The following is a 21,391-nucleotide window of genomic DNA, read 5'->3' as shown; positions in this document are numbered from 1 at the left end:
TGAGAGAAAACCACTACAGGAAAAATTCAAATGAACTGAAGAATCATAGCCAAAAACTGGGTGTGGATGCATAAAAATCCATTAAAAATACTTAGTCATACTATTTTATGAATTCAAATGGAATATTCTACATTAATATTATTAATAACCACCAGAGCCTAAAATCAACTTAAGTTCTCAAACAATACAAATTCATCAGCATGTTTCTAACACCTCCAAGACAATTAATTAACTATGAACAGAAAGAAAGAAAGCAATAACATTTGAAAGGATCACACTTCATGCTTCTTCACTAGTGTTAATGTGGGCTTTTCCTAGGTTCTCATTCACACACGGCCCTTTGGGCTAAGTCTAGGAGAACAGCAAATGAAGTGAAAAGCCCAGTTTGGGTTGTGGTATGCTGTCCTGATTTTGCAGTGGGGATCGCAGTGAAAACAAAACTAATTCAGCTTCCAAAGCCACAAGTTGCCTCAAAATTTGGAAAAGATCACAAGAGACTGAGCCAGCTGAAGCACTGAATCGTCAGAGGATATTTTCACAGAAGTCCCAAACACATGTTCTGAGGATATGCTGAACTTGAGCTTCCTCATGTGATATACAGCTCAAATCTTGTTCAAGATTGGCCTTAATGCATGCAATAATTAATACAAATGGGATGTACATTTAAGTAGGAAGGTCTTGTCCTTTCTCTTCCCCTTTTTCTATAGAATATCTTTCTGGAACTATTTGATCAACATCTGAGAGACAAGTTAAACTTAAAATGACATAGAATACAATGCATTATTCATTAGATATTTCTGAATTCATTATGCACTGATTATAAAACTCAGAACAAATTCCACATATTATATCATCAGTCATCGTTAAAAAATCTTTAACCAAGGGAATCTCTTCTTTTAACATAGACAACAAACACAAAATATTCAATTTTTAAATCCTCAGCTTGGGAAAACAAAAACACGCCACTTATTCAGTAGTCATGAATAATCTGTTGCTCTGTTCAGTTATGACTCTCTCTTTTCCAGATTATCCAAGGAAACAAGAAAGTTTCATCTGTTACTAAACTCTGGATAGCCTGAACACTACATCAGAAATACAGTCTAATAACTCAGCCATATACACTTTACCAAAAATTTATTGCCAATTGAGACATTTTTCTTAGATCAAAAGCTGAATCATTTCAACTATGAATTCAGTCGTCCATGACTGTCTTGTCCATGTCTCAGAGCTAACACAAAACTTATTGCTACTAAAATTCCTTAGATTTTTTCCAGGTTGCAATGGAAGTCTAAAGGAGCAAATAAAAAAGTAAAGCCCATCTCTGAAAAAGGTTCACAGCTTTGGAAACCGAAAGTTGAAAAGTTCCACTGCCAACAGACATGTTGTACTCTCAGATTAAATGTTTTAAATAATAGGCAATTTTCCAGAAAATGTGTAGAGGTTTCTCCTTATCTAATTAGGTTAACAGCATTACAACATTCATTTGTAATGCACACCAGTCTAAGTTTTTGATGTCTTCTGCAGTCGACTGACAAATTGATGTCTCTGTTCTCATTGCCATTGTTAATTCTTATTGAAACCCAGTTCCACAAAACTAAGAGTAACCCTAAAACAGATGTGTGGTTTAGGAGGACCACCAGGAGTTACTGATATTCCAGACATCAGTACAGGCTACAGTTTCCAACTTTCTATAACAACCTGAGCACCACAGAAAAAGTTGTAAATAGAAAGTGTTGAAGGAAGACAGCTAAAGCCCATTGCTAGTTATTACTTTAGCAGGACTTTGTTAAATTAAGGTTATAGTGTCAGCACCAGAAAGGAGAATGAGAAAAACAGGGAATAAAGGAATGTTTATTTTGATACTAAACATGGATGTCAGTTTAATTCTGGAGGTTTTTTTGGATAAAATAGAAGGATATGAGAAGAATATATTAAACAGGTGTCTGACCATTTTATGCCAAGAGGAGCATGAAGTCTGTCTCTAGTTTCTGCCATTCTTCAGTGCTTCTTAGAACAAAGAAAAAAACCCCACAAAAACAAATAAAAGAGGAGAAAAGCAACATTAAAATCTACATCCAAATTTTCTATCAAAAGAAAAAAAAAAAAAAACTTTTCTCTCCTTCAGAAAATATGTTCTTTCCTGAATGGGATTAGGACCAGATTGACAGAGTTGAAAGAAATGGTGGGCCTGTGCCTTTCAAACATCACAAAACACAGAATGCTAGAATCATTTAGGTTGGAAAAGGCTCTAAGACCCTTGAGTCCAACCACAAATCCAGCACTGCCAACCCACCACTAAACCAAAACACTCCATCTATACACTTCTCTAGGCAGCCTAATTCAATGCTTGACAACCCTTTCCATGTAGAAACTTTTCCTAATATCCAGCATAATCCTCCCCTGACACAACTAAATCCTGTACCTTGAGCTGAAATTTAACTGTTGCTTTCTGTGTTTTCAATTTTTATTTTTCAACTTCAAAAAATATCAGACAGTACAGAAACTCCTCTTTATATAAATATCTCTACGCATTTCTTCATCCAGAGCTCCCAAACTTGAGGAAGAGGCATATACCACACAAAAATGAGTGGAAACAATTCCAGGGTATACAAACAAGGACCTATATTTGATACAACTGTTGAAATAAAGTACATGCATTCTAAAATATGACAAGGGCATTTATTTCTTAAACTGATGTAGAGTACACAGAGAGTCATAAAGATATGGTACTACTTCTACCTGAGAGAATGCTAAAGGCATGGTCTTGGCTAAGACTAGTGATGCTACAGAAAAGAATAATATTACATAAAAAAATATTACATTAAAACATATCTTGGACATCTCTTTTGTGAACTAATTATCTGGCATAATAAAGAAAACATCTTAAGAAATTCTATTTTGCATGCTAAATGATTCCTTCCTGGAATGGCTTGTTTTGGAACATATAAAAGGAAGTTTTAGTCAAAAAGAGAAAAAAAACATTTATACTTGAGATATTAAGTGATTGCAATCAAACCAGAATTAAATTTAGTTCTCTTAGAGCAGGAATAATGTTTATAAAATAAAATAATTTTTAAAAAAAATTACCTAAGGTGAGGGATGACATTTCAGAAGACAATTAAAGCCAAAACAAAACTTATACCAAAAATAAAAGGACCAACGTAATATAAAGTTAACTTAAATCCTTGTTTGACTAGCTGGAAGCTACATAAACACATAACACTAATCATAATTATTTCTGGATCTTGAAGAATCAGAAACATTAATTTTAAAAACTCCACTAGCAAAGCAGAAAGAATCTGGGAGTTTTTCTTTCACATTAAGCAGAAACCTTTTCAAAAGAAACAAATAGCCCATTGAGGCCAACAGGAGAAAATCAGTCATGAACATGAGCCGAGGGGATTTGAGACATGACCAAGCTGTGATGAGGCAGCAAGTTAGCATGAATGCCTCTGAATCAAGTAATTTTGGCCTCAAATTAACAATGATGCTGTGAAGTTAGCTTAATTTATATTTTCAGCAGGTTGTAAATGTGCATTTAGATGCCATGCGATTTGTCAAACCCCTGGAAATTGTTCCTGATCCCTGCAATGTGTGAATTGCAAAGTTAATGTCCAAGCTGAAGAATTCGTAGACAAACTCGAAACCAGGGAATTTTGTCTACTGAAGGATCCATGTCACCAATGCTACTTTAGAATGAATGAGCAACTGAACATTCACTTTGTTCTTCACCACAATTTAATCAAATACCTTTTCAAGACGTGCTTGTTTCAAGTAATGATGATAAACCCTTGTCCCAGAGAAAAAGCATCATTTAAAGTCACTGACAATGTGTAAGTTTTTAGTGCTTATTGACATTCATTTAAAAAAAGAAAAAAGGAATTTTGCCAATTTGGGAACTCTTATAATGACAGATGAGTTTTTTCCAAAAAAACATTTAATATTTCCAGAAATAACTGCAAAGCTCTTTCAATTTACTGTCCATTTTTTCCTATATTTGAAACATTGAAAAGATACTGTTTCCAATAATTTTATGTAATGCTGCACACTATAATTTTCAAAAACTATGATGTATTCTTAAAAATCTCTAATTTCAAAATATGGGACTTCAAAGAAAAATGTTGTATTTCAATTTGTTAAAATGGCAGTCATCACTAAATCAGTTAATATGGAACTTCTGGATTAAATACTTATCTGTGAACAAAAATAAGCATTATTGTGGAGACTGGAATTGAAAGACAACAGCCATTTACTTTTTCAAAGCATTGCTACTGTTTCTGACAATTGAGATAGGACAAGGCTCGTTTTAACATTCCTAAACTATCTGTAAAATTGAAGTTAATTAACAGTATCTAGATAAAAGTTACAAAAGAAAAAATGACAGCAGCTTAAGGAAAGAATTGGTTTGGTCAGCACACTAGAATTTTTGGAATGCATTTACAGAAAAATCAATAAAAGGAAAAATGTTAATTTATCTAACAGTATCTCAAAGCACTTTAAATAAAATGCTGCACTTAAAAATTTTAGAGATTACAGATAAAAAAACCTGCTTGTTAGCAAAGCACATAACAATTTATTACTAGTTTACCAGTCTGAGCTGAGAATAACACCACCTAAGATAATACAAAATAAACAGAGAATGCTTTTTTTGTTATTATCCTAAAGTAGAATGTGCTCAGATACCCATAGATGGTATTTTTTAGCTTGCTTGTCTGTACACTTTTCAACTGCCAGCCTGATCAATTTTTTCTTGCAATTTTCATTTGAACAAGTCTTTTGATAAAAGATTATTCATATTGATACAGTGGATTTGATTTAGGGTAAATGAAGTCCCATCTCACTACCTCAGCTATATGATCTTCTCTAAAACATTCAGTGCAAATTTTATTGAGAGGATTCTTTCATCTTCCAGTCATATAGAACTTATATGGTCTTTTTTTTCCTTCAGCACTATATTGATCTGGGACACTTCCATTATTCCTTGACTTCTTGCTTTAATATTCATGCTCCAGAAATCTCCACATGTATGTGCATCTCCAAGACTCCCCTGGGAATAAAAGCATTTCAAAATCGTAGAGGAAAGAGCTAGGATAATAATTCTAACCCATCTGAAAGCAAGGAGTAGCACAGAAAATAGCTTCCAAGTACTCATTTATTGCACTGTCTTCAATTACTGTTAAAGGCCAAAAAACTCCAAAACAAAACACCATGTGTTTATCAATTTTAATTCTCTTAATCCTTTAGAACACACATTTATTGCCTTTAATTAATTAATTAAGAAATACCTTCAGGCTAAATCATGATTGGATATCATGTGGATTTCAAAGAAACATCAACCTGCAACACAGGAAACTGGAATTTCCATACAAAGTATTGAAAATTATAATTATGTTGCCACAGAAATGACAGTAGTTATCTGACTTTACAGAACTATCAGTTTGTAAGGACCAAAATAGAAGAATAATTTATCACAGTAAAAATTATTTGCAAATAAGTCTAATTTTCTAATTAGAAAATGGGGTGTTCTGGAGCACTCTACTAATTGGTGACACAATCCATGTTCCCTATGACACATGAGAATCCACTGACCAATTTTAAATTTTGTGGGAGAAGAGTGAGGAGTAGGGGCAGCCTAAAAACCATGAAGTTTTTCCAAGATTCCTGAAAGCCAGCAGCTAAGGAATAGAAATACTCCATTATCCCCATAGAAAAGGAGAACAAAATCATTGGGCAACTAATACAATTAGCAGGCCAATTAACTGTCAGTTAGCACATGCAAACTAACTGGTCAACAAGTCCATGCAGAAACAATCATACTTCTGCTATTTTTTGCCCAAGTGCTTAATGAATAAAAGGAGTTGAAGAAATGCTATTGAAGGCTACATGAGAGGGATATAGTTGCTATAAGGGAGACCTGGGTGCCTAGGATACCCTTATATCTGCAGTAGGAAAACATTAGGGATGAGGAAAAGTCAGTATGGCTTTGGAAGAATTAAATGATTTAATAAAAAAGTAAAGATCTTAAAAAAGCTAGTAATGCAGAAAATAACATCTCAGACTACTTCAGTAGAAGAAAGAACAGAAAAAACCCAAGGGACATGTGATATAAGGTAATGGGAGTGTAGAATACATTTTTCATTTTCCAAGTTGATCTTCTTTCATGATAGCCTGCTATTGAGGCATGTCTTTGTTCAGATGCCTTACTGCCAGTGTCACACTACTCAAAGGTATTTCAGTCTCATGAAGTAAAACAATAGGCAGTTGGAAGGAAGTTTTATTCTCCATGTAGGATGTCTAATTCTACTGGGAAGCAAATTATGAGATTTAGCGAGACTTAAATACTAGAGCATCCCAGGAGCTTGCTAAAAGTTTTCTGTAAAATTTAAATTGAATCCAGATTTCTCCAATCTAATTATTAGCACATTATTGGTGATCCAATAAAACCAACAAAAGACCCTCCCAGTGAAATAAAAGCCCTTGACTTTCCAAAAAATAAATAGTTTAATTATAAAAATATCTGGTTTAACGACAAACTTCATGGGTACTATAACTTCTATAAGCATCATACCAGATCTCTGGATTTCACCATCCAAGACAAACACAAGCCATCAGTTGTGAGGTCTTTATTTGGGTTCATCATCTTCTATATTTTCAGCAGGTGTGAGGTCTTTATAATGACTAAAAATCAGTATTATGTTTAGGTTAGGGTAAAAAGCAAGTTTTGTCCAATCAGCAGCATTAAGATCAGGAAGACTTTAAAATCCAGTTATGAAACCCGCTCCCAGGATTTACCTCCACGCTCTAGTGTTCTCAAATACATTTTAAAAGTGTGTAAACAATCCTGTAGTGAGTAAGCAGTATCAGCATTGTCACAATTTCTGTGAAACCAACTGCAGGACTCTGAGATGCCAACAGAAACATGTTCTCTCCCTGTGCTAATGCAATGTGTTTGCAACCACAATTATGGGGCTCAGCTGGGTGCTGTAATAGCTAACCTCTGCCATCTAAATTAAATTGTCTGGCAAGAGCAGACCTTACAGACTGAAGGACCAAACACTTATAAAGCACAACCACTGAGAAAAAAACGTACACAGAAATCAACACCTGTAGAAACTTACTGGCATGCTGTGAGCAGCTGAATGCAGAGGCCAAACCACTGCAACAAGGCTGAAGCAGGGCTACAGTCCTGCATATAATGTATGATTCATTCAGAAAAACTCTGGAGTGCTTTTTCATCAAAGGTTAGAAACATACTTTCTGCATGTTAATTTATAGTATACACCATTTAAAATGCAAAACATGCTAAGACATGACAAGTTTAACTCTCAGATATTCCTCCTGGGTCCTGCAACATTCCCAGGCACTGGTATCAGGTATCAGGACATGCCAATATTTGTTACCTTTCAACAATCCCAAGGTAAAGTATTTCTATGCTGCTATCAAATTCACAGCAAACTTCAGGAACTGTTTCACAAGAATGTATAAACACTAGTTATTATTATTTTCAAATATCCATGCTGTAAGATTTTGTTTTGTTTCACTCTTAAATAAAAGTACAAGGAGTTTTCAATGGCCCAGACATCCAATTTTACAGCTCAAGGATTTTAGTGCTGTTACATATTAAAGCAGTAACTGTGAAACCACAAAAAAAAGCCCCAAATCCATTAACCTGATATTATGAAGTAATTTGTTAGATTTCCTAAGACAGTAAGGGCTTGTTCCATTCAAGAAAATAACAGAGACCACATATAGTACTTGTAAAACTTATTTCACAATTCTAAATGACATGTACCCACATATATTACAGTGCTCCATAAAAGCCTCAAAGAAGCATCTTCTGGAAATACTATTTTCCTTATGACAAAGGAGGACAGTAAGTTGTAATTCTCAAGATTTTCCAAAAGTATTTAACCATAGAATAAAAGGGAAAGTGAAATTATTCATCTACATCAAAATTTTCAAAGTTTCAAGTTGTAATGCCTGGGGTATGGGCAAAATAGAACAACTTTTGTCATGATTGATTTTAATCAATCACATTACAGGGATGGGCTCAAAGAATCTGTGCCATAGATTTTGATCTTGTAAACACACTCCAATTTAACTTTTAATCAAAGAAGCAATTTGTATAATTAAAAGTACACATATAAGATCAAATACATACAGAACCAACATTTTAAGATACAGCCTTTAAGGCCACTTTGTGTGCAGTGGAAATAACTTACACAGCTTGTATATAACCTCTAGCAATTTTTTACTGCTTCTTTCCTAAGGAGCAGCTGAGCTATGGCAGACAGCTGTAAGTGGCTCACCTATTTCAATACAAAAGTACATCAATTTAGTTTAAACTTTCTGAAAGCTGCTTAACCTAAGCATGTCATGCTTAATCTAAATCAGCATAGTGTGCATGGAGGCAGGTGCAGAGCACATCACTCATTGCTGTGGTCCAGAAACAATTGTGTCCAGCAGCTCTGGGAGCAACTCACACTGCTCAGGTCACTGCTCAGATGACACCTCCATCCTCTTCTTCCAGACCATTATTAGATCAAAGACACACTACTTAGGAATAATATCTTCACTTATATTTCAACAAGGCAATAGTGCTGCAGCTTGTAAACGCTGCAGTAAGTCATTCTCAGCCAAAGGGTTCTGTCCTTGCATGTGTAACATGCTAGACTTATCATCAGACATTCTTCCCAAGCCCATCTCTTATTGAAATGTAAGGATTGTGGTTTAAGCTGACCACTATTCTCCCTCTAAACTCATGAGAGACAGAAATACACCTCCAGGTGAAATGCAATGAATAAAAGGATTGCCTCTTTCAGAGAGTAAGGGACAGGAGCAAGGAATATCCTGTCAACTTTGTAGTCAAAAAAAGCTTATGGGAGGTTTGCTATTGTATTTAGTTCTACTTTTTTGTTAATTATTCTGTTTTTGCAATAAAGGTTTCACATACTTAGCAGCAGAATTTAAGGACAGCACACTGCATTTAGAGTTGCTGTTGGAGAAACACTCTTTACTGAAACTTTGACTTCTAAACGTGAAGTATTTTACTTACATGAATTCAATTCTTCTAGAAATGAAATAACCCACTGCAGAGTTTGAGTGTTAAACCACAGAAACTGCAGTCACTCAACAAAGAATATGATGGAATCAGTAAAGTGCCTGGGACTGTTTACAGCCTGGTTATGAGCTATAATAAGTGCTGAACCTGCTGAATACTTTAACACCTTCTCAGTAGTGTGTTTAGAAATGACTGCTATCCCAGATGCTTGTGTAACCTGAAAATATGCAGGAGGACATGGCCATGCCTAAGATAAGCAGAGAATAATGACTTACTGCATGTAAACACAGGCACGTAAAGACAAGACATTTTCTCAGCAACAACATTAATAAGAACAAGATCTCCAAGACAGCTTATGTCTTTCTGGGCTCCCAGACAGCACATATTTTCAAGCTTTGCATCATACCATTCTCAATCAACTAAGATGAAATATTTAATATATAAAGGAATGGGTTTATTTTCCTTTACTCTTGGCTTTTACCACACACCCACAGGAGAGCACTTAGCTTAATCATAAATAAAGAGTTGCAGGAGCTCATGGAATTGAGTAACACTTGCTAACCTTTAGCTTTCTGGATGAAAAATGACCTTCAGCGATGACCCCAGTGAACAGTGCTATCTGGAATAGTTCCCTCACATCAAGAAACCTATTATTTAGCTATTATTAAGTTTTAGTAACACTGCTGGGAGAAACCATCTGTTAAAAGAGAAACAAGGTACTAACCCTTAGCTATGTGGAGACTGTTGTTTTCTGCAATCAGTTTAAGGCACTTTTCATTCATTCTGTACAATTTCCTTTCACCAGTGTCAGGAAGATCACAATAAGAAAAGACCAACATCCTTGTGATGTGTTTATTGCACATCAACAAATAAAAGATATATTTACAGCTGCATTCACCACTTTACTAGGCCTATTAAACAAATGTGTTGTAAGAAAAAGCTTATAAAGCAAACTTAGCAACAGTAAAATCCCCATTGTTTGACTCCCCACAGAAGCTTCAATTGCTTCACAGTATGAAGTCAGGAATCCTTTAGATGAAAATAAACACAGCAGAAGTAGAGAACAGATACATTAAGGATGTGAAGAGGAGTTAAATCTTTTACTGAATGCCTATCTTCCCAGCACTGGTCCTTTGGCTTAGAGAATTATTTTTGGGGGGGAGGGGAAAAAGAAAACCCATCATCATGTTAGAGGGGTCTAGCATGGGTTGAGAATATATGTTTGTATGTAAATATATTTTTGGGGGGTTTTGGGGATTTAAAAAAATATACAAAGAGAAGATAACTGCAAATGCTGAACAAGCAAATCTCCTAATACCAGAAATTTGCATTACTGATCAAGTAAAAATGCTAGCAACATGATTTCACAAGGATCATAAACAACTTTTTTCATATCTGTTCCTGCCAAATCACAGTCTGAAGAGTACTGTATATTGCCTGTCATCAAATTCTTATAAATAATGAACATCTTTTGCTTAGGCCAAAGAGATAGGAGAAGCTGTCATTGATATTTTTGTCTTTCTCCCATTTTTGGCTACTAGACATTTTTTTGGTTGAGTTTGGGGGTTTATTTATTTTTCATTATTGAAATTTCTGGCCTTTATTTTTTCTCTGTATTTTGACATTAAATATTCATAAAGATCCTTTGAACTATATTGTGATAGATTCCACAAATCAAGCAAGTCTCTTGTTTCTCATAAATATTATTTGACTAGAATGTTTCCTTCACAATTAGGAATTTCTGATATGAAAATTCAGCCAAGAGTGGTAATGTAATCTTTTAATGTTACATGTCTATGTCAAACAAGTCTTTGCCATTTGACCATTAGAAGGGGTTTTTTTGCATTGACTTTGTAACGTGAAGAAGTTTACAGAACCAGTTTTTAATCCATTCCTTGATACTTGAGGTCTAAGTACCAGGAGCCCATCGGTAGCAGGCAGGTGAGTTATAGAAAGTTCTATGGCACTGTGTTTCTCCATGGAAAGCAAAGACAGGAGCATTGCTGCTTCCTGCTACACAGAATTAATTCTGTTCTTGTGGAGTTTATGAGGGAAAAGGTTGGCACTTCCACAGGGCAAATGAAGTTTCAGTCTGAAACACAACACTGCATTCAGGAACAAATCTTAGATCATTACATGGAACTGGAAGACTCTTGTTAACTTTTAATAAGAGTTGAGCAGAGTCTGATTGACAGAAGAGACAATAAAGCACACCAAGTACTCCAGCGAGACAGGGTAAAAAGACGCGACATAAACAACTGCCAGTTCTCTGCTTTCACCTGAGACTAATAAAAAGTAATTTAAAGATGAGATTCAACTTTTATTTCACCAAAAATTATTTTGCAGCTACATGAGCGATTCAAGTTTTGCAGCTATTGGCTGCACACACAGGCTGGGTGTCATGCCAGGGCCAAGATGTTTGGCAGGCGTCCCTTTGACAACTTTGTGGTTGCAGACCTCCTGTACATACTTGCACAGAAACTGTAAAAGGAACTTTCTGACATGCTATTACATTTTGGAGGTCCTCTAAATTTCAGGTAAAATAAGAATGAGTAGACTAGAAGAGGAACAAAGATTCGTCACTAAGATTATACATTCACCAAGAGCAGTGTAGCTGAACAGTGCATTTGGATGCTTGATTGTAATGTGCTGCAGTTTACAAACCCTTTGAAGAGGTCTAGCATCAAAATGCCACAAAGAACCCCTGAGAGAAACCAGAGAAACCACTCCTATTTTTGTAATATTGTGTTGTAAAAGAATTTTAAAAAATACCAAACAAAATTAATCTTAAAATACTTTTGCTTGGGTGATTTTTATAGATAGGAAAATCATCACAGTGTAAGAAAAAAAAATGCATAATGGTACATTCCTGCTTTACATTGTTTTGAAAGGGGAAAAAAATAGCCTTTAGACTGCTATAAAACAGTTTGCCAAAGGGATGCAGCATGACTGAAAGCACATCAATTTATAGCTTAAACTAAGAAGAAAATGAGGAAAAGCACATTGAAGTCAGCTTTCAATTTAAGTTGTTAACAAGGAGAAATCTCTCTTCCAAAATAAGAATTTGTAGCCTTGAGGGTGATCAGAAGAACCAAGATCAAGGGAAAAATGGAATATGTCAAGGTGAGATAAACACATTGGTTTTAAAACAGTGCTCGGAGGGAATCATGATGGTTTCCTTTGTTTTAATGTATACAACAGGCTCAGTAGATTCAATTCCTCAAACTGAATCTTGATGATGACAATTTAAATTTTTCACCAATTTAAAGATGGAGTTTATTTTTAAAACTTCTGGAATATTGTTTCTTCAAAATTGTTTAAGTTCTTTCTTAACAGGAGTTTGAAATTATGGCTAAAGTATACCATATATATATATTTTTTTATAATTTTCAACATGATCTTTCATGTTTAATTCTGAATCCTTAACTGATTTAAATAAATGCCAAACATTAACTAACCAACACAAAACATTTTAAATAGTGTACTCAAGAGGGCTTTTTTCCCTGTAAAACAAAGATTGCTATCTTTATCCCTACAGGCTACAAATTTCTTCAAGAAATTATGATTTTTGTAATTACCCTATCTGCATGCCATAACTTCATCATGCCTAGCTACATGAAGAAACCAGGGCAGCAGTTTCAATAATACATAATATTTCCATTGCACACTTTTAGCACATTTATTGATCAGAAGTTTCTCAAAAGGCCCGACACAGATGCTCACCCTTGCACACCATCCTGTAAATCATGTAAACAGCATTAATCCTGCGTTCATTTAAGTAAAATACAACGCCTGCTTTCAGCGGAATAATGATGAGTACAATATCTGATGAAGAGTTTAAAATAGCAGATGGTGTTATCACTTTGAAAGCAGGGAGTTAGCTGCAGAGAAGCAGCAACATGCAGGATATTCTGGTCTTGCACCTTCAGCTAGTACTGAGTTCTTTAAAGCAGGAACAGAAAGTGATTGATGTTAGGCTGCAAACAGTCTGCTCCTTGCATCCCTGGCAGTGGCGCTTATCGCTTCAGAGCTCTGCTACAGCAATACTTACAGCAGCCTTTGTCAACAAAATGCAGTTATGAAAGGAACTAGCATGAATTTTCTGCCAAAAAATTCCTTCTCAGTGAGCAAGTCACTCTAGGATTACTTGTAGACACTCCTGAACTTCCTCGCAGCCACTCTTTGTGATATGGATAGATAATAAACCTAAATCTTCTACTGAATGTTGGTAGACAAGCAGTTGCTTATCCAGTGGGAGGTGCAAAAGCTCTCCTCCCTTCCTCATGAGTGGCCCAGAGGCGCTTGTGCATCTTTGCCTAAGATATTTCTAAGCTGACATTGAGTTCTATGCGGCCTCAAGAATTATAAAACATAACTTGTATCACATTTTTTCCAAACACTCATAATTCTGATTATCACCCCTTATACTCAAGCACATTTGGATGTGGAGCCATAATAAAGGCCATTGGTTTCTAAACCCTTGGAATTTTACTGCTCTTTAATTCAATGTAAGAAATAAAAAAACCCCTTCAATCTGTTACATATACACACACACATATTTTTACAGCTATTTATACATATATATGTGTGTGTGTGTGTGCATATATCCTTTATTTTTCTTTACATAGACTTCTCTGGACTATATATAAGCAAAGACCACAAGTCAGTTCCTTATCTTGGTATGAAGTCAAGGTGATTTATATCTAGCATGAATTAACATCTTTATTGAATTTGAATTTGCTTTGGTAGGAAAACTTCTCTTTCCTAGTCATTCAAAAATCAGTGAAAGCTCTTTTAAAAAAATGTAGAAAACATTTTCATGCATGAAAGTGAATCAGTCATGATTCAGCTCTGGGTTATGTGGCTAGTCATTAATTAGCCATGATTTATGTGGCCAGGTGATTACTAATTGAAAATACTATACTTCTATTAAATATATTTGCCTACTTTAGATTTCGGAAATGGAGGTCAAAATATTACCTGCATTTTTGTTACTCAATATAGTTGTTAGCCCCTGAGTAAATTTCACTGCCCTCTATCTAGAGAACAGAGTAAGATATCATGGATAACCATGGTGAGACTCTCAGTCTTTATTACAATAAATTCTAAATTGCAAGTATCAGGGAAGTTAAGTAGGTATGCTGAGACTGTAGATCCTGTAAATGGCAATGAAACAGATCTCAGCAGCCCTCAAAAATTATTAGTCATCTAAAACCCCCTAAATTCTTTTACATTAAATATATTACACATTTTCCCTATTAAAACCTGACTATGAACAGAGAGAATGAGTTTTGGTCTGCAACATTTCATCTCTCCCTTCTTTAGCAGTATGTTACTATTTGAAATATTTGTGCTTGGGAAACACATTTTTTAACCCAGATGATTTCCTTCAAAGTTCAGTCTGCTCCTTCTGCCTGCTGCGGCTTGACGCTACTGCACAAAGTTGCAAGCAGTTCCAACAACAGGTGAAAAAGACATATTTCAGTGGGTGAGGCAGGCACAACTTCTTAACCACACTTTTTTCAGACAAGAGCAGTGTCCAGTGCATAGACACACAACCTGAGATCAGGTAATGCCAAAGTCCCTCAAGTCACTCAAGAGAATGTAGTGGATAAAACAGAAAACAGATCCCTCAAGATGTGCAAATTGCTGCATGTAGCTGCACCAGACCCCATTGCAGCAACAGAATTGTACAGACCACTCTAAATGCTCAACATCTCATTTTCATACTGTATTACCTTTGCTCTTTACCATATTTATGAACTAGGAAAAGAACAAAAACCAATTAGAAATACAAAGAAAACCATGCATAATGCTTGAATTATACAATTACATCCTTCATGGGCCTTCCAGGCTCACATGCTTCCAGTGTAGCTCTCTTAGGCTTATAAAAATATATCCCTCCTGTTCTCTGGAAACCCAATCCATTTCAATCTGTAATGTAAATAGTTTCTTTTTAACACGCAGTGTGCACTGATTTCACCTTAATTATATATTTCCCATTGCGAGAACTCAAACTGTGGGATACTGGGAAAGAATTTAACCAGCAGCCTATAAAGAACAGGGGCTGAAGCTTGGCTTCCATTAACACCTCATTAGCCAGAGTCTGTACTGTATGTAAAATGAGCTAATGATTTTTAAATGAAGTTGTCAACCTATAACTTAAAAGTGCACAAATCTATTTCTCTGTAATATTAACAAGCTATAACACATTTCTATCTCTAAAAATCAACATGAACCTATTGAAGTACAAGATCTTGGTTGATCATCTTCAAACACTGGTAATTTGTGCAATCATAACACTAATACCACAAGTGGTACTAATTGCAGTATAAATTTTCTACAAGATGATGGTTTGAGGAAAACACCTTCAAGTTCTGGATATAAACCTATCTGAACTTAGTAAAAATGAAGTTAGAACCATAAAATGACTGCTAGGTGGTTATGGGATCAATTCTCATCTGATAAAGAAATAGTAAAATTCACATTTGAGTTTACTGTGACTAAAGACCATCATCTACCTTAGCAAAAATCACCATTACAGTTTGCATTGACGTGACAGGTTTAACAGTAGTTCATGAATGCAGGACTTTCATTAACTCCCACTGAAGCAGAGCAAATGGCCATGGAGTCAAACAGGGGTTGCACAATACACCCCTTAATTGGCAGGGGGATTGTGGTATTCCCATCCATCAGGTGACCTCTGCAAGGGTTAGGACCTGATCTTGTTGCTGTGGGTTTGGAGACATGTGTGCACTGCAGGTGAAGGTCTGGTTTGCTGCGAGAGCAAAAGGTTCCCATTCACTGTCAGACCACTAAGTCACTTTCGTTGAGCACCACTTTCAAAGTGATTAAAAGAGATAATTTGTGAATTTCTAAAAAACAAATGCGACTCTTTCTAATTTGTGCAAGCGTTGTCTTGACTCTAAGGAAACAAGACTTGAAAACGGACTGGTTTAAAATACCTTTCATAACAACAAAAATTTGATGTCCATAACCTCATCATACTCATCACAGAAGCTTTTAACTTTCCAGCCAGCACTAGCCTATCTTGCAAGGGCCTGAACCCCAATTAGCCACCAACATCTGCAGTTCCAAAGGCAGGCAGTTAGCAAGCCTGCTGACTTCCATGTTGCAGGGTCTTTGCAGTGAAATTTTTATCTGAGGTTGCAGCTACTCCACAGTGAAAATTTACACATATGGGCTTCATCCTCTGTGCCACAACAGCAACTCAGGACAGGCTGAAGGACCTTCACACAGAGGGTGCATGACCACCTCTTTGTAACTACCCCACACCTCCCTGGTACCCACAGCAGCCTTTCTCTGGAGCAATGTTATTTAGATGAGGGTCCCTCCTGCTGTTCCTGTTTAATTAGTGAGGACAGCAGTGACATTTGCTCATTGTCTTCATGCTCTGTCGCTACATTCTTTTGGCTGGGAGGGCTGCAGTGGCTGTTCCCAGGGTGGCAGGCAGGTATGCCACATCCAACCCTTGGCTGGGGATGTGTGGTCAGGCACTCCCTGACCGCAGCACTGCTCATAAAACCAGTCACATTTCCTAAGCGTGAAAAGTGATAGGCTATATTGTACAAGGTGAAGTACAAGATGGTGATGTGTGTGACTGTAGTAGGGAATTTATGAGGACAGATCTTTCTGGATCTGAGGGAACTGCCATCAGGCAGGTAGAGTTTGGCCCTCTGTGAGAAACCAATGTTTTAAGATCTCTTTGAAGATAACAGAATTATGATGTGTTATGGCCAAATTACTGGCTCACTGTTCAAAAGAGAGTAGTATGTAGTGAAATGTACACTCATTCCAACCATCAGAAAGCAAATACTACTACAAGTGAGCAGAGTAGTTAATAGTCACAGCACCATAGTGGGGAGCTTGCCAAAACTGTCAGCTAAGCCAAAGTCCTGAACCAACATAACACCAGGTCTATTTATCTCATTTACTGTGCTTTTCTCCTCTCCCTTACCCCACCAGAAGCAAAAAAGTATCAATAATAATTATAGCCCTAGCAGTTAGATCTAGAAATAAATCAATATTCAAATGCACATTTTCAATATTAAGAGATATGAAAGGATTATACAATTAGCATTTGGCACTCGTTCCTACTCTACCCTGAAACCATAGGTTAAAAGAAAAGTGATTTATCTGTCAAAAGGGGTCACATAGTTTATTTCATTCAGAGCAATTAATTGTTTACTTACAAGACAGCTTTTCATGAAAAATACTTTTCTCTAAAACATTTCACTGCCCTATAAAAGCAAACTCCATTTCTTATAGCTTCCTACAAGACTTTCAGACCAATTATCCTATTCAGCGTCTCCCTTCCCTATAATTGGTAATTTAGCTTGCTATATAAAACACATTTAAACCTTGTTTAAAGTTATATACACATGGAGCTCTAGATGCTGCTAATTCTTAAATCTTAGCCATTCTTAAAATTAGCATTCTAATGTACTTCACACTGATGCAGCTTAATTATCACTTGTACAATCATTGAAATGTTATTGAGTAAATTGGAACTTGCTCATTCCCAACTATGTCAGAAAAAAAGCATTTTCTTTTCATCTGTGCCTAAGAGGTAATACCCAAACATTATTGATTGGCCAATCATCAGTTTATCTTGCACAATTACATTTTTTTCTCCTTTTGCAATGATCATCTGTCATACCTGCCTAAGTATATAATCTATGGATGTATGTCCTGCTGCAGAGAACTGAAATGTGGCTATACAAAGGTATTTATATACATATATATATATACACACACAGGATTAAATCCAAAGCATAGGGAAGAGTTTAAATCACATGCAATCCAGGACAGAACAGGGACACTGAAGGAGCTAAGGAAGAATGGTTCAGACTTCAGGTAACTGAGAAGTAAATAATTGTAAGCAAAAATAAAAGTTACAAGCATTCTACATAAATATGTCAGAAAACATAACATTTTTTCATTTGGGTAACTCAGTTAAACAGCAAACAGACTTACATTGGCAGGTACTCATTTTAATTATAGTGTGATGACACTTGCTAGTTTAGAAAATGAATCATATGGTTGCACAGGAATTCAGTCCTTTTGCCTTAGCTATATTTGTAGACAGATAGAATTCTAAAAGTAAAACAGACATTCACTTGTTCAAGGGTTACATGATGCACATTTATTCAGCAATAATTTCAGGTTATCTCCTCCATTTCTTCCCCTCTTACTAAGAGATCTGACAGCCTTCTTACAGCATGGAGAGTAAGAGAGAATGACATGCAAATCTAACACACTTTCAGGTAGTAGAATATTTCAGTGGTCTAAAATCATCACTGCAAGTACCTAAAGCCTTCCAGAATTCAGTAAACTTAATCTAGGATGCAGTTCACAAGATTTCTTAACAGGAACATTTTACTCTATCAAAGGACCATAATTTAACCCTGATGCAACACATTCAGTGAAGTCAGTGAACTTGCAGAGTATAAAGTCCTCAAAAACCTGACACACTGACCTACCTTTATGTGACAGACGTAACCTTGGTTGCCTGGTATCTGCTGCATGACATCCAGCCGGTAACTCTAGTAACAAGCCATACAGTGCCAGGATTAGAAGGTCCTGAGCAGATGCCATCCTGCCCAAGATAAATTTCTTGCTCTCTTCACTGAGCTGCTGCTGTTTGTTGTTTTTAAGGCTCCAACTTCCACTTCTAGTTTGCCAGTGTAGTTAATTCTCTCTCTTTGGTCAATTTGTGGGGTGTCTCTGTGGGAAATTCAGCGTTCATCAGAGCAGCACATAGCCTCAGCTAGCCATTTGTCAAGCTGTGCAAATGTCATGTAAAAATATTCCCTCCCTAGGACAATTGTTTATAAAGTGCAAGGACATTCCAAGGCGTTACTCTGCAGTGTTGTGTCTTGAGCTGTCTTTAGTAACTCTGCCAGTGGATTCAGGAAAAAGCTGTATTTTCAGTCCCTCCTGCAAGGCAATTCATTCAGAGAAGGAGGGAGGGAAGGAGAAAAAAAAAAAAAAAAAAAAAAAACACCACGGAAAAAAGGAGAAGGCAGCCTCCTCCTTGGTGCTTCTCAGAACTGAGCCCCTTGCTCTGACTTGCCAAACAGCTAGTTTCAATTCACCTTTCACCTTCGCTAATTAAAAACAAGAAGTGCCATTCCCCGCTGGAGTTGCGGATGCAGGCAGCGGGAAGCCGGGCTGTCAGGCTGCCGTATTCCCGGGGAAAGTTCAGCGAGGCTTTGGGCACTGTGCGGCTCCGGCTGCTCCCAGCAGATTTATCCCGTGTGCCCTGTGCCCATCCCTCCACCGCTCGGTGCTTCCACGCTGTAAAGCGCCAGGAGAAGGGGCAGAATTCCTCCTGCCCCTCCCTTTCCAAAAGTCATTTCAGCTTCTGCTCCCAGCTCAGTTTTAGAGGAGGATCAACCCTTGCATTAACCATTTCAGTGCATTATCACTTAGTGTCGTTAAACAGCATGCTCCTAAGTGGATGGGGGGGGAAAAGATTCTAATTGCATACACTTTCTCACTTTAAAGAAAAAGGAGCAGCTTTTTACATTTTTTTCCCTTATGTGATTTTACACAGTAGCTTCTTCCCTTTACATTGTAAACGTCTCTGAGTCTGGAACCCTGGGTCATCTATATGTCAGTAAAATTGTTTGTCTGATTAGATGCCTATAGGATTGGGCAGTAGTTAAAAAAAATACAAAAACCCTGTCTGATTTAAAAGTGCCAAGCAGCTACCTCCTAAACTGCTAACAAGTACCAGAAAACTTCCCCTCTTTTTTGCATGTGTGACTTAAAAATATACCCATGACAAGAACTAGGTTTTTGTACATCAAAACTACAGATGTCTGGAATACATTAATTAAGGAATAAAGTTCTCTGTAATTAAGATCTCATGCATATAATCATTTAGGATTATGCAAGGTGCATTTTAGATATTAACAATTGCACTTTTTTAATAGGATGAAGCATTTAAGTCATGTTAAGTCTTTATACTTCCCATTATTTTTCAGAGAAAAAGAATCACAAAGAAAGGAAAATGAAAACTAACATATGCATTTGACAATAATGCACTCAAAAAAAAAATTGGTAGGCAACCAGAGATAATAATATCTGGAGAGAAAGATTTAATAAGACATGTCTGTATGCCAGCAAACTGAAAAGAACACAGAACAATAATATAATGAAATGCTAATAAATGTAATAGCAGGATACATGGATGGGAGAGGACAGATCTGTTCAAGAAGAGTAAAATATATGAACTACTAAGACAGAGGAAAAAAAATGGTGAAAGGACAGAAGTAAATCAGCAGAGTGCCCAAGGACTCCTGGAGGCTGCTGTATAATCAGGGGCAGGGAGCAGGTCATGTCTACCTGTTAGTTCTCCAAGAGCAGGTCACATCCACATACCTGGGCTTGCTTTGAATCAGCTGGAAGCTGTGCCAGCAGCAGCTGAACCACAGGAGCACGAGCTAAATCACACAGCTATTTGCTCCAATTCTTGCACACAATTGCAAGTTGCAGAGGATTTTATGCTGATGTGCCAGCTGTCTGGCAGTAGCTCAGCATGAGTACTTGAGATATTGTCAGTGGAGAAGGCAATGCAGGCTCTACCTCCGAGCACAGACCTCAGCAGAGATGAGTTTGGATCCTTCTGATGGGATTTTATTACTGACACGTTTCTGTAGTACTGAGGCATACAGGTGTTCTGCCTTTGGCCATTGAGATCTGCTGTAAAGCAGCATGATCTGGTGGTGTCTGTTAAGGTTAGTGAATAACCCTTTGGGTGTGATACTGTGAGTTCTTATTGAAATATTTGCATCTTTCCTAAAAACAAACAAACAAAAAAAACCCCACTAAAACAGCCCCACAAATACACAATTAAGATGTTTTTCAAAGACTCATTCTCTGTCATCATATGCCTACAAAATGTAAATATTTCTGATTCTGAAGTACTCCAAATGGATTATTTTTCTTGGAAAGATGTCATTGTGGAAAATTTAATACTTCTTATTTATGATATATAGTATCAAAAAGGACACAAAAATCCAAATGTGAGCTCACACTATGAAAGCTAAAGCCATATTCAGTGAGTAAAGCACATATTATTGCAAAATCTCAAATCTTGCCTCTCCCTAGAACTCCTCTTCAAGTTGCTGTCTGGTGTTTTTAATTAATTTTCCTGGATTTCAGCAGGCATCTGAGATGCTTAACAGACTGAATAGGTACACTTTGGTTATCCTGATATGGTACCAAAAAAGTTAGTGTGGCAAATTCAAAACAATTTCCCCAACATTAAAGTTCTGTTCTCATTTTCCAGCCAGGGAATGG

The 21,391-nt window shown here is 36.5% G+C and overlaps 1 protein-coding gene across 1 annotated transcript in view; it reads right to left on the bottom strand.

The window, feature by feature from the left end:
* The window catches only part of SEMA3E (semaphorin 3E), a 131,194-nt gene extending 111,760 nt beyond the window's left edge, over positions 1–19,434 (bottom strand). The window contains exon 1 of the mRNA XM_033058742.1: positions 18,565–19,434. Within this exon, the coding sequence (XP_032914633.1) occupies positions 18,565–18,679 (115 nt within the window). The 5' untranslated portion in view covers positions 18,680–19,434. The remainder of the gene's footprint in view (positions 1–18,564) is intronic.
* Between the last annotated feature and the right edge of the window lie 1,957 nt (positions 19,435–21,391).

This window comes from Catharus ustulatus, chromosome 4 (genome assembly GCF_009819885.2).
Source record: "Catharus ustulatus isolate bCatUst1 chromosome 4, bCatUst1.pri.v2, whole genome shotgun sequence".
NCBI classification, from domain to species: Eukaryota; Metazoa; Chordata; class Aves; order Passeriformes; family Turdidae; genus Catharus; species Catharus ustulatus.
The sequence above is the reverse complement of the archived record's forward strand: the minus strand, read 5'-3'. Positions and strand labels throughout refer to the sequence as shown.